General features: G+C 38.3%; 1 protein-coding gene across 3 annotated transcripts in view; it reads left to right on the plus strand.

Annotated features, from left to right (window-relative positions):
• stox2b (storkhead box 2b) overlaps window positions 1-12,579 on the plus strand; it is a 72,577-nt gene that overhangs the window by 25,383 nt on the left and 34,615 nt on the right. Inside the window, exon 1 of one of the 3 annotated variants that reach the window (XM_042738047.1) lies at window positions 3,942-5,484. The exons of the other annotated variants lie outside the window; for them this stretch is intronic. Coding sequence (XP_042593981.1) covers window positions 5,319-5,484 — 166 coding nt within the window. The 5' untranslated portion in view covers window positions 3,942-5,318. Of the gene's footprint in view, window positions 1-3,941; window positions 5,485-12,579 lie in introns of those variants that run through there. 3 annotated transcript variants of the gene reach the window in all.

Here is a 12,579-nt window from a genome sequence, read left to right on the forward strand (position 1 = left end):
CGCAGTAAAACATTTACAATAACTAACATCTTAAAAAAAAAAAAAAAAAAAAACATTTACCTTAAATCATGTGGCTCTTTTTCTTTGATTTTTTCTTAAAAACCGTTCTATCCCATGCTTTGTCAAATTCAAACGCATTTAATATGTGTCCAATCTCATGCAAGTGCTGTTTTTTCTTTTGCTTTACTACTACATTATCGTCAGGAGAGGTCAACAGTATAACATCCTTATTAAAAGTCCGATGGTATTGTGTCCTTGGCCTGTAAAAACAAACACAGTTTAACAAAAAGCAAACTTTAACCACATTTAAATTGCTTGACATCCTTAATTCTGAAAATGGCAAAACTCACTATTAAAACTGGGACTTAGTTGGGAACACATTTTATATTTTTTAACTATAGAGACAGGACATTTTATTCTCTCTTTCTGTGTGTGTGTAATTTGCATAGCGTTTGCAGCTATTACACGAAGATTGCATAGAAGTTAAATTCTCACCTTTTTCTAGATCGAGACTGCCAATTAACTTACTGCTGGCAAGCATACCTGTCAACATTTGGATACCGAAATCCGGGAGACTCCGGGGGGCGGGGGCGGTGGCGGTTGTTGGGGGGGGGGGGTCAGGTTGGGGGTCAGAGGCAAGTTAAATACACATAAGTAAATACATAATACATAATTATTTCTAAGAATTATTGTGATAATAATGAGACTTATTCATGTTCTTTTTTTTCTTTTATCTTTATTATAACAAATTTTATATTACATATAAGGAAACAATGTGGTGCATGTAGAACATGTAACAAGAAATGTCATGTACTTGAAGTACATGGAAACACCTTCATGTTAAATACTTGAGGCAATTGTGCCTTTGGGATTTATTGTGCTGCATTACGTCGTTTTTCCCACCGTGTCCGATACCGAAATGAGTGCGACATACTTTGCAAAAAGCGTGGGAATTGTCGATGCTGCTTCGTGATAAGAAATTAAATTCCTCCGACCAGCTGTTGTTATATTTGCAGCTATATTAAGTCGCCGTTTTTTATTGTTCGCCGTAGCACCACCTGAGCTTTCTAATGCCATTTTTAGTGACGCTTGATTCAAATTCCCCCGTCTACCTGCGCAACAGAGCTGTAGGTTGCCAGGTTGAGGTCACAAATGGGTTTAAAAATTGTATGATAGGCTATATCTATTGTGTGAGAAGGATGCGTTTCATACAAGGTCTGGCAACTGGACAACCTTGAAATAATGTATTGATGTGTGGATTATTCATATAACGAGGTAGGGCCTTTCAAATTACGGGAGTTTCCCGGGAGAAATAACAAAACGGGAGGTGGGCGGGAGATGGGTGTGAAATACGGGAGACTCCCGGGAAAAACGGGAGTGTTGACAGGTATGCTGGCAAGTGTGATATGGTCCGTGAACTTTGCCGGCGGATAATGTTGACATCGTTTGCGTGTTATTGATGCTTTTGTATACCAGGGGTAGAAGGCCGAAACAAAGTGCGCGATTCAGATTGTGTTTCTGCACATCTACATATGAAATCACTTGCATATATATTATTTACACAAATAAAGCATGTGTCTTTCTTATCTGAACTGTATACGTTAGTAAATGTTATTTTTTATGTATGCGCGAGTGTTTTATGGATGTATATGCGCGCATCGAGTTTACATTTATATGCGAGTGTTTAATAGGTGTATATGCACGGATCAAGTTTATATGTATATGCGAGTATGTGCAGTTGTGTTTGTATGCAGCGAGTTTATATGTATGCGCGAGTGTGTGTAGGTGTATATGCATGGATCAAGTTTATATGTATATGCGAGTATGTGCAGTTGTGTTTGTAAGCAGCGAGTTTATATGTATGCGCGAGTGTGTGTAGGTGTATATGCATGGATCGAGCTTATACATATATGCGAGTGTCTTTTTGGTGTATGCACGCGTCAAGTTTATATGTATACGCAAGTTATTCACAAGTGTGTATGCATTCATTGTTAACATTATATGTATTGGTATCGATTTCATATTAGTGTGCATGTGTATTTAATATATGTATTTGTGAACATCCAGTAGTATGCATGTATATGTGAGTAATGTATAGGTGTATATGCACGTGTTTTATACATATATTCATAAGCGAAGTTTGATTTAAATCCTACGCGGCGCCTCATATAAAAAACCCCTTTTTTGGGGTGAAAAATACTAATGTGCTAAGACTTTTGCACAGTACTGTACTTTACAAACAATATTGTTGCTACTTTATAAAGAATGACCATACAGTCATTCACAGAACGGATTAAAGACAGTGACAGACAGCACTCATTTTAACTAAATATCAGAGTGATTGACAGAGAGACAGTAGAAACATTATGTGTGGGTTTTGTATTAAATAATGACCCAGATCGTGAAATACATTTTTTAGCCTTAACCTTATTTGTTTATTTAGTTTTTTTGTTTTTTGAAGTATCGGTTCAGGCACCGATTAGGCACCGGTACCTTTTAAAAGTATCGATATGGCCCCGGTATCGTAAAAAACCCAATCGATACCCAACCCTAATTTTTGTTACAGCTCTGAAATGTTATTTCTAACTGACTGGGTAAAAAAAATATATTTTTTCCTGCTGGACACAATATATTTTGTTTTTGAGCAACATACAAAATATTAGAAACAGTAGAATTAGTTTAGTTTTTTCTTTGATTTCCTTCCTAAAAAGAAAAAAATAAAGACAGACATCTTTATTTAACCTAAATCTGTAATTGTTTAACACAGTTGTTTAATTTTAGTTCAATTTTTGTTTAATTCATATACATATCATTTATATAATTTCATATAATTTAGTTATATGATAATCATACACGTAATTTGATTTAATAATAACCCAATTTGAAGCAAAAACATAATGTTCTGACAAGCTTTGTGAAATTATACCACGTAAATGTTTCAGAAGACAGTCAGCTCCCCTCAGAAACACATTCTTATAAACCCCCAAATCAATATTGAGGATTTTCAATAGTTTGTGCATCATGAACAGTGAGTGATCTGCCTGGTACAGTATCTTTCTCTGTGTGTCCGTCTTCAGCTTCTCTGACCTGTGTTAACAGGCATTAACAGACTTCATATTTTCACATAAATTACATTGTGAAAAATGATTGCATTGCAACACAGTTTCTGCAAGTCCACAACAGAGCATTGCAATAAGGCACAAAACAGCCAGTTGCCGAGCGCGTAAAGGCCAAAGTATATTTCGGCCGTTCGCACACTGTCGGCATTACATTATTTCCGTCATCAAGAGGACTCGCAGACAGCCGCACGCCCCCTGGTACTGCGCATGTGTCGAGCTCATCCGTCCGCGCTCATGTACGGTTGAGTATACTTTTAAAAGCTGTGCGCGAGACTGAAAGGAATGCTGAATGTGAAGTGTACCCGGGCCATCCTACACACGTGACTGACCACTCGCTCGCACCAACAGGAGGAGGAGGGGTCAGTGTCCCTCTCTACACTGCACTATAATTTTTTTGTTGTTGTTTTGTATTAAATGCCACATTTTCATCTCTAGCTTGCTGTTGTGGTGAAAAAAACATTTTCATCATCAATAGTAATAATAATATTCTTTTTTTCAATAAAGTTTTTAGCATGTGAAATTTAAAATGATAAATACACCGAAATGTCCAGCATTTTGCTTCTTGTGTGTCTTTGTGACTGTCGTATTTCCAACTCTGATTAAATAATGCAATGTGTGTTCCCCATGCATGAAAGCGAGAGATCCTGTCACAGTCTGCTGACATGGAGTGACTGGCTGTGTTCTCAAACAGATGCGCGATTGCGCTTCTGTCAGGAGAGGTAGGGAGGGATGACAGCGTGACAGAGCGAGAGAGAGAGAAAGGGAGGGCAGGAGAGATCTCCATTCACCATTCCACGCTGCTCCCTGAACCCCCTTTTTCCCGCTCACGCTGCCGTGGAGGGATCTCTTTAATTGCATTCCAGAGGAATTTCTCTTGCAGCTGGTGCTTCAACTGACGGGACCGAGTGGGAATTGTGAATGACTTTGCCTGGAGGAAGAAGGGATTTTCAGTGAAAAAAGCAGAGAAGAGAGAGAAAATAGGTTCTTTTGGAAAAGGCACTGCAAGACTCAACTCTTTTGTCATCCGTCCCTTGCAGATAAGGGACTCCTAGTCCTCATTTCTCACACGGTCTTTACTGTGACTGTTCGACTGTCTGGGGAGCTCGCGAGGCAGCGTATGTAAATAAAGCTCAGGGTTTCTATAGGCTGGGCGGACTGCCAGAAAGTGAGAACCTTCAGGGCTTTCTCTCGCTGTCTCTTTGTGGCGAGAAGCACACCCTGACTGGATCAACAAGTCTGAAGACGGACAGCTCCTCAAATCATCAGGCTAAAGTAGGAGCTGTATGCGCCAGCCTTGCTTTTACGAGTGCTTGGTGCAAGAGAGGCAAGTCAGACAACACAGCCTGGAGAAAGACGGATCTTCACTCAGTGCATCAGTGTTTATCTTCTGAACGCGTCAGAAATCTCCAAGTCTTCCAATGCGCCCAAGCGGGTCTCTGTGTGACATGTTATTTTTCTTAAACAGATTGAGCTCTTTCCAGAATTGGATTTGAATCAGAGAAGGGGGAGGACTTGGATCTTGTGTCTCCCACATATATGCTTTTTATTTTCCCCCCGCTTGTCATTTCTGCATGGTTGAAGGACCCTTGCCCTGCACACGAAGACTTTGTCTCCACTGTGGTTCCTGGTCTTAAAAGTCTAATTTGTTTTTGGGGGTCTCTTTTGTCTCGACGGCTCTGCACTAGTGGAGTGAAGCGCGACTGAATTGATCTTTTGTCTGAATCTAGGGTTCTTCTCACGGTGCAAAAACCCCGCAGCCCCCCACTCCGACCCCTCTAAAATCCCCTCCTTCCATCTCTCCTACATGAGTCCCCCCGTGCTCTTCCTCCCTCCACTCCCACACACCTCCTCGTCTTCCATCCACATGCCCCTGCGATCGGTGAGCATGTGAGAGTACTGTGCATGTGTGCTTCTGTTTGCAGAAAGCATAAGCCAGGATTAGATGTGTGGAGGGTGATGTGTTGCTTGATGCATCTGCAGTTGACCGATTCAGGACCGGGAGGACCCCAAAGCATTCCTAAGGGATTCCACAACCCGAGCATCTGTGATTGAGTGTGTGTGCGAGCGTTTCACTGGATGCACTTACATTGGACTGACAGAAGAGGTGGATAGTGACGGTATCCCGCCATGTCTGGAGTGTGATCGCGGTAGTGTGATATCAGAGCTGGTGCCGGCACGCTGCGTTTATCCGGGCTCATTATGAAAAAAACACGCAGCACCACTTTGCGCAGGGCCTGGCCCAGTTCCGAATTCTCGGACCGAGCCTCCGATCGCACGCGGTCACGGAGCGAGAAAGACTACCGGCTCCACAAACATTACCCTAAACACTTCATCTCTCACTGCCCTCAAGGATTCATGATAACAGGTCAGTTGTCCTTTACACTCCAATGGCAGAAGCGACACTTTTTGAATTTGTGCATCCGATTTTACAGCCATCCTACATTTTGTGTTTGCTTTGAATGGATGACTTTCACCAGATTTAGGGCTATGAGATGATTATGTCTGTTGCATTACAGATGCAGGTCAGCTATTTTTAGCATTTGCTCCACACTGTCTGAACATGCAGTTGTATGTGTGAGTGTTAGCCGAGCTTTGTTGCATCTGGAGCTTGTGTCGAGCGGCTACTCCACATTTTAAGAAAAACACTAGATTTGATTTGGAATCTGTTTGCTTTTGGTATTTAATGTAGTTTGTTATATTTTACAAGTTTCTAGAGGTGGTTCAATGAGGTTGACAAGTTAATCTGGATTGTGTTTTATTCATGTTTTTGTTTTAGCTTTATTATTTTTAGCAGCAAAGATTTACAGGGGACGAATTTAGAGATGCAATGTTTTAGCATGCTGGTTTTATTGTGCTGTTAGAATCTCAGCATGGGAAGCTATCTTAGATGTTCTATCCATAAATTCATTCTCTTAAAGCAGAACAACTGTAGCTGTCAAAGCAATTTCAAGATATTGTCAGACTTCAAGTAGTTTCGTGCAATAAGTGTATAGCCTACATATATGTTGAATATCTGTCAGATATCTTGGATGCTATTAATATATTGCTATTATTTTAATGTTGGTCCATGTGCACAGTACTGTCTCATACATAAGCTAAAACAGTTAAACATCTTAAGACTGTTGCATTCTGTGACTTTCTTTTGCACTCTTTCCAACTGCTTCTGAACAAGAATGTGTCCCTTAAGAAATGCATCTGATCGAGGTCTGGTGGATGTGACCCTAAATCAACCTAATTATACAATCAGTATTTCCACAGGGAATTTCGGTATTTTGATTTCCAGTCCTAGAGAAGTCAGGAAAATAATGAAATGGAATTTAGGAGTTGAATATAAATTGTTCTAGCTGTAGTAACACAGCTTTAAAATATTTTGTCATTGATGTAAATGAAGTAAAACCAAATCATTTTTAAATTCCTCATCCAGTAGTCACAAATAACTGGAAAAATGAAAACCAAAACTCAATCTTAATGTCAAAAAGATGTGGTAAGCCTTTTAGTCAGTCTAAAGGAAGCCCTGTCCTTAAGAGTAAATAGTCATACAGACAACTCACCTACCAGTCGATTATAAAAATTTGCTCATCTGTATTCCCAGTCTAGATTTACGTTTATTAAATGATGTACTAGAATCAGATATGCTGGATGTGCTGAGACCTGTTGTCACGATATGATATTTAAGCTAAGTTGATTACACATGTGCTCGTTTTGTGATACTTTACCCAACTTGTTCAGACCCAGAGGGCAAAATATAACGGGATAAACTGCATCTCATATTTTGATTGGCTAATTAAAGTTTCCTTTTGGATGTCATTATACCAAATCACTGCAGAGAGATCCCAGACCCGAGCTCAAGGCCTGAAACAACAGAGTGCTCCCATAAAAATAAATACTCTTATTGCCGCTGTGCCAGAACCCCCTCGTTACAGCCACTCTCCTCTGTGCTAACGAGAGAATTAAGAGGCGATGACCAAGGATTACCCCATCCCAATTTGATTGGTGTACGTCCAGCAGTCTCACCAACAAAGTCCAAGAATAGACGTAGTGTAAGCCGACAATTGGAGGGAACTTGAGCCTGACGTGAAATGCACCACTTGATGGTCCTCTAAAATGTTTTTGCCTTCCATATTTGGTGTGCGTGGTACGCGAATTATGGTTCACTTGTTGACGCACGTTCATGAAGGTGCACAGCTCAAATTTACGCTGACCTGTGTAAAATGGCTACGTTCCATTTTGCTTCATTTGAAGTGAGAGAGTCTTGAGGTGAAGCTGAATGGTAATGGATTAAACTGCATTGGTTTGAGGATCCTTCATGTTTCCTAGCAACATTGGGTGTCAAAGGTTAAATAATTGGTCATTGTGGAGTTTGGGTGTCATTTGGGGCACAAAGCACTAGCATGCGATTCAATGTGTGTGGGGCTGTGAAAGTGGGAGGTTCTGTTTTAAAGTTGGTTAAAATGATTGGACGGCTCTCTCTTGATGTATAGGCCTTGTGAAACTCAACTTAATTTGTAATGTACAGTTCCTTAAAACAGTGCATCTCCATTGAAGGGACGTAAATTAGTCATTATTTACAGAGTTCTCGTGGCTGATATCAAAGCACTGGTGTTTGGTTTTGGATGTAAAGTCTGCTGTTGGTTTGTTGAAGAGGCAGTTTTTTGTTGTTAATGATTCCTGCAATCAGAAGGAATCATAGAAACAGCTGTTCCTTTCAATCTTAGATTAAAGGCAAATCATATTATAGCTACTCCAGATTCAAATGCAAGGGTTGCATTTAAATCATAACTACGTTCATTGTCTGTATTTGATCATTGGTAAAATGACAATTTTAAAAGTAACACTACAATACAGATCAGATGATGTACATTAGTCAGTGCAGTTAGCTATCAGGAGATGACGATGAACAATACTTTAACTGTATTAATTTTGAATAAAACTACATATAGTTTTGCATTTCAAGTTGGGGAAATGTTCAAGTTGGCCATTGTTAGTTCATAATATCTAATGCATAAACTAATGTTAACAGAAAAAATAATTTGCTTTGATAATCTTGAAGAAAATCTGTCAAATCTTGTTCGTATTTCTGACTTAAGGTCCCTAGTAAAAAATAAATATACTGAAATGTATTTTAAATACTTTTATTTCACGCTTAGTATGCTACAAATACATTTACGTATTTATGTGTTTTATAGAAATACCCTGCAATTATACTTTTGGTATACTAAACTGGTATATTTGAAGTCTGCAAAATTGGAAGAATTAATTTTGTACTTAATGCACATTAATCGTGTGGAAGTAGTGCTGAAGTCCAACTAAAGTTATACTGAAGTATATTTGATTGTGCTAAAGTGCAACTATTGCAAGTGTACTTTCTTGCATTTAAAGACTGATATTATCCAAAGGTCATACAATCCTCATTAATAATGAGGCATTAAAACACATTTTAGGTTTAATAACAAGAAATATGCGTTGTGCACAAGTAGTACTCCAAATGAAGTTGAATTATAATTTTTATATCAGTAAGTCTAGAGCGATATATCAGTAAATATGTTATTGTACTTAGTATGAAACAAATGTACTTTTAAACTTACAGTTCTGGACTGTATTTTATTTCTTTATTCATGCAGGAAAGAAATGACCATAAACTACTGAAATCCTATTGTACTTTTTCAAACAAATGTTTTAAGTATTTTCTCCGCAATATTGGTTAAAACCCACAGAAAATCAAATGACTCTGAATTCCTCACATGGCTTATGCGATATATTTAGTGTGGTGGCGGTGTGATGCCGGTCGAGTGAGTTTGCGGATTGTACAAACCGCCTGACTTCTGGCTTGCATTCTCGTGGAGGAGTGTTAGTTGGGGGCAGGAAGGTAAAAACTATGAAGTAAAGGTCGCACAATCATCTGCATTGTTCAGAGATAAAGTCGTAAGCTTTGGCTTTATGGTTGATGCTGAATAACTGGACCCTGTGTTTTCTTGTCTTTCATTACTCTCCTGCATTTCCAGTAACACATGCCTAGCATGGAGTGCTAATTCATGCAGGTCAGTGAGGGAGTCATGGTATGCAATATCCACATGCAAATCGGGCCGAGGGACGAGGTTGATAACTTACAGCTGTACACGGACACTTTTGTGGGGTTTTAGATTTTCTTATTGATTTGTTTTGACTGGCACCTCTGTTTAGTCCAATCATATTTTCCAGTGTCCAAAATCTTTGTTCCCCAGTTTAGTGTTTTTCTCAGACAAGGAGTTTTAAAACAATTATAGGGAGTTTTATGCTGTCATGGGTGAGTTGGGAGAGAGATTTACTGTTATCTTACCTGGCTGTCGCTCAGCACAAAATTACACTGACTGACTATAGGGGGTTTTCTGGAGGAGTTCCCAGAGTCATTAGGAAAGTAATCTTAGGGAAGTCTGCATTGGTTTCAAATGTGTAATTAATTTGAGGCAATAAGTAATACGTTTGGTTGCAGCCTCTGAGAGAAAAATTGTTCTACAGTAAGAGGAAAGATTTGTGCATTGCTAATTTAGGAAAACCTGTCATATCTTGTAACCTAAAATGGAAACTTCTAATGTGATTCAAGCCGCTACACATCTTGAGACTTTCAGATCCACTTTGGACACACACGCATACACACGTTTTCTCACAAGAAGAATGTCAGAGCTCCGTGTCAGCTTGTGGATTTTGGAGGGATTCACTTAAATGGTGGCGAAATCCCAGACTTCGTTTCAGTAGATACTTCTTCAAATGGGACATCTGTTGTGGGATAGACTTCCACCTGCAGTTCCTTGATGGTCTTTGAAGACTTGCGTCCCATACTATTCCAAGATTTTCTGAATTAAGTGACCTTAAACTTTGTAATGCTTTTAAATTATAAGATGCCGATTTTGTGGTACATATGGAACTAGATACCTTGCCATTACAGTATTAGGAGATTAATGATTTGTAGACTATTTATTCTAAATAGCTAACTGCCCGGATCAGAGGCTTTTTCATCTTGAAAGGCATCTTAATGCCGCAATCAGACTTGACTGACTTTTTGTATATGGTCATTATTTCTAATCTGACCCCACTGGTATCAGACTGGCTGTAGTGTCACATAACAGCTCTAAAATAAATAACAGCTGGTCCTGCAGTTCAGAGCATACCGAGTAATTGTTGGTTGATTTTCTAGAAGCGACAAGCTTAGATGTCAGTGAACCATGTGACTGGATCTGACCAATTACCCTTATCAACCTCTACAGCTCTCTTTTAACACACTGTGAAAAATGCTTTCTCAAGAACTACTTGTACTGGGATATAATCAGGTTAAGCTTCACTGCATATCATAATAATGAAGTTGTAGTGATTTGACAAAATTAGAATGGTGTTTTCTTCTGAAAGTCCAAGCACTGATATGAGTGAAATGTTTAAATAGAATGAAAAGTATGGTAGCTCTTTTTTGTTTTTCTCAAAAGCAGGTCAGGACATGATGAATGTTGAATCATTACAGATCAATAGACATTCAGTAATGAGCACAGAAGCATTTTCTGAAAGCGTTGTTGTGCTTAAAAAAAAAAAAAAAAAAAAAAAAAAGGGAAAAAAAAAAAAATTATGTCATTGTTTTGCCATAAAACTTGACTCCTCTAAGGATCGTTTAAGGCTTTTTGTGCACATAACAAGCTGTTTTGTTAAACAAGATAAACTTTTCCATATTTTTTCACATCTTAAACAGTTTAAAGTCTTTTTGTCATATGTGCCCCATTACTATGTTCCAAAAAAATAAAATGTCATGAGTTATAACGAATTAATGTATGTTTATTGGGAAGATGCTTCATTGTGTCATTCCCAGTCATTCATCAGATTGGCTTTTGAGACTGTTATTTACCACAAGCTGTTTTGATTGTTGGAGACTGTTTGAGCTTGATTGTCATTTTTGAATGCTTTTTGTTTGTTGGTGCTCTATGCATTTCCTTCCAGACCCTTAGAGAGCAGCTTTGGATGCCATGAAAAGGAGCGGTCCTCTAGTCATTTGATTGGATGGGAACGCTGAAGTATTGGCAAGCCACTCAGAATTGCCATGTACCCACCACACAAGTGCACACACACACACACTGGAACACACACAGTTGCACACCATGTTTTCATTGTCCATGATTTATTTGGATTCTGAAGATGTCGTGAAGTTCTCAGCAGTCTCCCTTTCTGTCTTTTTTTCAGTCTTTCTAATAGTGCGAGCGACTTCGTGTCTAGTGACGGCAGTTCAGATTCAGCATATGAAGTTCAATGAAGTGTTAAATGAGGGGTTTCCAAACTGGAAAGTTTGAGAGAAAACAAACAGTTTTTATGGGTAGCATACTTGAGATAAACTTAAGATAATGTAACACTTTCTTTTCTGTCACTTTTAGCTTTGAGGTTGTGAGGAACTATTTAACTTAATAGTGAGTTTTATTTATATAGTAAATATTTCCCAGATTATATTTGTAACTTGTTTTGAATAGTACAACAACAATGGTAACACTTTAGTATAGGGACCAATTCCCACTATTAACTAGTTGCTTACTGTCATGCCTATTATTAACATATTGGCTGTTTATTAGTACTTATAAAGCACATATTCTGCACAACCATATTCTAAATTTTTAATCTTACCCAATACCTAAAATTAACAACTACCTTACTAACTAAAATCGGCAATTTTTAAGTATATTGAGGCATAAGTCGGAGTTAAAGGTTTGTTAATAGCAAGCATTGGACCTTAAAATAAAGCGTGACCACCAATATAAAAATGTGTTGCATTTATAATATAAAGCTTACTTTTTTCTCACACTGTATAAATGAGAAATATATAGCGGTGTATATAATATTTGTAACTTTTATAGTTTAGTAATGCAATCACTTCACAGTATTGCAGTCACAGGAAATCATAATTTTCTTGGCTAAAATAAAATGAGAAAATCCCTGTTCTATCACACTTATTATTTATTTTAGGTGGAAAGTACAATAGGTCCTAATGGTAAAACAGATTAATTGGAGCTATGAAGTAGCACATACTGGATTCTCATTTACGGTAATCAACTTTGTTAAAAGCCTTAAATCCAGAAAAAAGCTGTACAGATCTTTATAGCATCCAGAGCTGTCTCTTCCTCTCTCAGATATCTCCATATTGGTCTTTCGCCTTTTTTTTTCCATTCTTTCCTATCCTAGACATCACACAGTCTCAGTAAACTGTAAGATGTCAGTGGGCCCCAACTTAGGAGCCTCTGTTAGTTCTCCAGCTAACTTAAAATCTGCTGTGCAGCCCTTTGGCATTTTATAATCACGGTTTGTATTTATTCTTCTTTTGGTCTTTCAGTTATTGTGGAAGTGACTGAAGCTGCAAACCTTGAAGTTTTCAAAGATGGCTTCAACTTTCTTTTATTTGCTCACTTTGTTTTGCCTTTATGTCTTGGATATTCTTTTAATCTTTCATTCATCAAGCCTA

The sequence above is a fragment of the Cyprinus carpio genome, chromosome B14, assembly GCF_018340385.1.
Source record: "Cyprinus carpio isolate SPL01 chromosome B14, ASM1834038v1, whole genome shotgun sequence".
In the NCBI taxonomy this organism is placed as follows: Eukaryota; Metazoa; Chordata; class Actinopteri; order Cypriniformes; family Cyprinidae; genus Cyprinus; species Cyprinus carpio.